The sequence below is a fragment of the Rosa rugosa genome, chromosome 2, assembly GCF_958449725.1.
Source record: "Rosa rugosa chromosome 2, drRosRugo1.1, whole genome shotgun sequence".
NCBI classification, from domain to species: Eukaryota; Viridiplantae; Streptophyta; class Magnoliopsida; order Rosales; family Rosaceae; genus Rosa; species Rosa rugosa.
The window spans coordinates 38,662,874-38,667,520 of record NC_084821.1 but is presented as its reverse complement, the minus strand read 5'-3'; the positions used below and the strand labels follow the sequence as shown (position 1 = coordinate 38,667,520).

At 38.2% G+C, this 4,647-nt stretch overlaps 1 protein-coding gene across 1 annotated transcript; it reads right to left on the bottom strand.

Annotated features, from left to right (window-relative positions):
- Positions 1-1,135: 1,135 nt before the first annotated feature.
- LOC133734873 (uncharacterized) lies at positions 1,136-2,615 on the bottom strand. The gene is made up of 4 exons (XM_062162491.1): positions 2,235-2,615; positions 2,079-2,148; positions 1,883-1,981; positions 1,136-1,432 (listed from the first exon to the last, which is right to left on the bottom strand). The coding sequence occupies exons 1-4, from the start codon at positions 2,330-2,332 to the stop codon at positions 1,340-1,342; spliced, it is 360 nt and encodes a 119-aa protein (XP_062018475.1). The 5' UTR covers positions 2,333-2,615; the 3' UTR covers positions 1,136-1,339.
- Positions 2,616-4,647: the final 2,032 nt, after the last annotated feature.

Here is a 4,647-nt window from a genome sequence, read left to right as displayed (position 1 = left end):
AACCGTCAGTTGATGGGACAGGAATTTATTGCACAACCCACTCTGCCCCACGTGGCTGACATGCACCACCAACCCTTCCGGGTACCAGAGGTTCAAGTCCTCATTCTACCCTTCCGGGTATCAGAGGCTCAAGTCCTCGCTTGACCCCATCGGGTATCAGAGCACTATACCACAAAGTTAATCAGACAACTGTCGAACGACTGTTGTCTGAATGAAAAACCTGCTGTTGTCTAGTAGCCTGATGTCTGATTGACCTCGTTCAGACAATTGTCGATAACAGTTGTCTGTTGCTCAGTCACACAACACATATAAGCCAAAATTTGTTGTCTGAATTTACCCAAAATCTAATGCGTGTTAACTTAGACAACAGCTTGTTATTTTGGTGTTGAGTGAAATGAACCTCAGACTACAGATACTTTTTTCCCTGTTGTCTGAAATATATTTAAGATAACAGTTTGAGAGATGTAAGTGTTGTCTGAATGCGTATGAGATAACAATGTGCCGGAAGAATCTGTTGTCTGAAATGAACCTCAGACTACAGATACTTTTTTCTCCTATTGTCTGAAATTTATTTAAGATAACAGTTTTCGAGATGCATGTGTTGTCTAAATGCGTATGAGATAACAATGTGCCGGAAGAATCTGTTGTCTGAAATGAACCTCAGACTACAGATACTTTTTTCCCCTGTTGTCTGAAATTTATTTAAGATAACAGTTTGCGAGATGTAAGTGTTGTCTGAATGCGTATGAGATAACAATGTGCCGGAAGAATCTGTTGTCTGAAATGAACCTCAGACTACAGATACTTTTTTCCCCTGTTGTCTGAAATTTATTTAAGATAACAGTTTGCGAGATGTAAGTGTTGTCTGAATGCATATGAGATAACAATGTGCCGGAAGCATCTGTTGTGTTGAATGAACCTCAGACATCAGTGATAGTGTGGTCATGTCGTTGCAAGGAATTGCACACAATGTGTCCTTTAGTAAAACTGTTGTGTGAATGTTCCTCAGACAATAGGTATTATGTGTGTAAATTTATGTGTTGTCTGATGATACTGTACTACCATAATTAATAGCCTTATATATGTTGTTTGAATTGAATAAGCACTACGGGTACTGATTCTGGAAATAGGCAAATATGAAACACAAATTGGTTCAAATGTCATTTACTATAGCACATCATTGTCATACATTGCCAAAACACACCGAAACTAGAAATAGAGTACCCAATTGTTAAAGTATTTCTTACATATCAATTCAAAGTACTAGCTACTGATCCTGTCCAACCAAAACATAACCACAAACTTTGAACTAGGTCTCCAAGAAGTACCAACACAAATCTTACATATATGTTTTAACCATAAACTTTGCCCACTCATTTCTGACCACATCAATATCCTCCTGGAAATATGCTGCTTTACTTCTTCTCTCCCACTGAAACAAAATGGTTTGTACTTAGTAGTTGACATAATTCCTAAAAAGAATCTATAGAACTCAATTGTGCAACAACAATGAATCTATGCAACATATATATATATATATATATATATATATATATATATATATATATATATATATATATATATATATATAGAACTCAATTGTGCAAAATCACAGTAACCCATATTTCAATTGTGCAAAAGAGTCTATAATCACAGTAACCCATATTTCACAGTAATCACAGTAACCCATAATTCCTAAAAAGAATCTATAGAACTCAATTGTGCAAAATCACAGTAACCCATATTTCAATTGTGCAAAAGAGTCTATAATCACAGTAACCCATAATTCCTAAAAAGAATCTATAGAACTCAATTGTGCAAAATCACAGTAACCCATGTTTCAATAACCATAATCCAAGCAACCTCAACTAGTTTTGCTTACCTTGCTGAAAAAGTCCAAGTTTTTATCCTCCACTATTTCCTTCATGTATCTCATTATAAAATATCCACAATCCTTGTCGGTCTTTTGCTCCGGAATACCCTAAAAATATTATATTAAATACCAACTATGCAAAAAAAAATCTAGAATAGTCAACTTCTTAGAACTAAAATTATAAAAACTGTTTCATAAATTGTACCGCACAGTTTTTCCAGGTAGTTGCTTTTCTGCCTTGCCTTTTGACTTGTGCATTATATATTTTGATGCCGCTTAATATTAACAGAAAATTTTTGTTAATACACAACTACAAACATCAGTTTAAATTACAAGAATTACTAAAAAAACATTCACTTACTTGTCAACAATGTTCTTCCACTCTCCCGTAATTAGTCTCCTCTTTAATGGGTCCATGAAGTAGACTGTGTCTTCTTCAGAGTTTATTACAGTCAGCATCCAGTGACAACTTCAAAGCAAAAAAACCAAGTAAAAGTCACATTTGAAGACGAGAGAGACGACAAATCACAGTATCTTCTCCCTTTCTTGTTCCATTATTTTCTGAACACTTAACCTAAGACTCTGTTCAACACTTTGCTTTCGGCGTTTTGGGAGGTTAAAGTATGCAGCTTGCCTCACATTTGCCCCTACACCTCTAATTATTCTAGTATGCTCAGGATTTCCTAATGCTAAAGTTAACACATCATCTGAACCAGAAGTGCTTAACTCTCCCTCAGCCTCTTTTTTCTTCAAATCAGCCTACAAAATATAAATGATGAGGTTTAGATATAAGCAGGTACTGATGTGGTAAACATTACATTTGCAATGCCTTTTCACAAACCAAATAGAAACTTACAATTTCTTTGGCCTTCTCCTCTACTAAAGGATCTTTAAATCCTCCATTCTTATCTTGACGTGCTTTGATCCACATGGTTGCACGATCAAGTTCAGCTTCATCCATAGTTGCAGACTACATAAATTGATTAAGTCAATATCTATACCATTGTACATAGACATTAATGAATCAATAAACACAAACAATGAAACCAAAAATTGATTACAAATAAGCATATAGTTAACACATAATAGATACCAATAGAACCACAAAAAAAAAAAAAAAAAAAAGTGCAGTTCTCATACCTTTATGCCTTCCTAGATTTTATTTTTTTGTTCCACTAAAACATCCTTCCATGTAGGTATCGAGATTGGAACCTTCTTGCGAGCTAACACCCCAATATATGACTGCATTTCTTTACCAGCTTTCTCTATGGGTTGTCCTTTCTGGTTGAACTGAACTGTCATCCTCTTTCCAATTATTTTTCGTCTCACTATACGAGACATTGTCACACACCCTCGTTTAAGCAACTTCAGTCCTTCCCTTTTCATAGCTCTTTTACCCTTCAATCTCTTTTGTCGTTTCAATGACAACTTTGATGCAGCTTGTACTGAAGTTCCCCTTGATGTTGCTCCATTGGATCGCTTGGTATTGCTAGACCTTGTCCCTCTCAGCTGAATTTCCCTCATTCTTTTGGTCATTGCTACTGCTTGAGATGAAGGTCTTCGCGTAGAAGGTGCCATTATCTGGAAGCACAAAACCATATACAATCAGCTCTTTTCATTTATAATATTTAAATGCTGCGATAGCCTACAAAACATAAAACCAAATACAATCGAAGTTCATAACATTTAAGTGATGCGATAAGTAAATGGGAATTCAACCATTAAGCATTATAAGTATTCATCAAAAACAGATCAATACATGTCAAAAGTGCATCAAAATTAATGCCTATACTATAAAAACATATCGAAGTTAAACAGATAACTTTGATAGTAATCATTTATCAACCCATATCCCTTCGTTCCCTTCTCGCATGTAGTGGTTCTCATCATCATCAACTATATTGTTGTACATACCACTTATATTACATACCGCCAAGCATAATCAACGACCTCATAGGTGGGCCCCACGACATGGCTAGCCCCGCCTATGGCATGCATCCGGTAGGCCGACACCCGAGCTACGTTGTCATGGTGGAGGTTGGCCGGTACCTCGTAGGGAGGCCACCCTCCCATGCTCTCCAAGAGGCCTTCAAGAGAAGTAAATATATGTATTCTGTCCCACATCGGAAATGTAAACTAGATGGGGACTTCCTTTAGCTATAAGAGGAAGTCCTCCCCTTCTTAGAAGGGATGGATCCATGATCCCTATACTTGTATCACTACAAAGGTCACTTGACCTCACTCATAGTAGAATCTCTAAGTGGACGTAGCCTTGCCTCAAGAGCAAGGTGAACCACTATACATGCGGTGTTATCTCTCTCTCTCTCCCCATCATGATCCACACATAGTTCCCGTTCCGTATTCTTCAGTAGAAACATTGGCGCTAGAAGGAGGGTCCCTATGTTTGGGTAACGAGCCTCCGACCTTGAGCAAGGGTCATGGACGAGAACCACTCATGATCACGCTGCCACACCACCACCCATCAAGGAGTCAAGGTCCAGTTGCATATAGTCCCGTATGTCAACCCACCCCGGAGACCCCGACCTCTACTTGGACCCGCTGGGTTTGACTCTTCACCGGTATCACCCATTCATCTCTCGGTGACTACCTCTACTCAATCTGGTTCCCATACGGTATAATTACTCTGGTCTGCCTCATGCTACCAGCAGCACTTACCGGTACCACTCTATTCTTCCGGGAACTTACCACAACAAGACTAACCGGTACCCACTGGTCGCGTCCGAATTCCACTTGCCATGTCAACCCCCTCAATC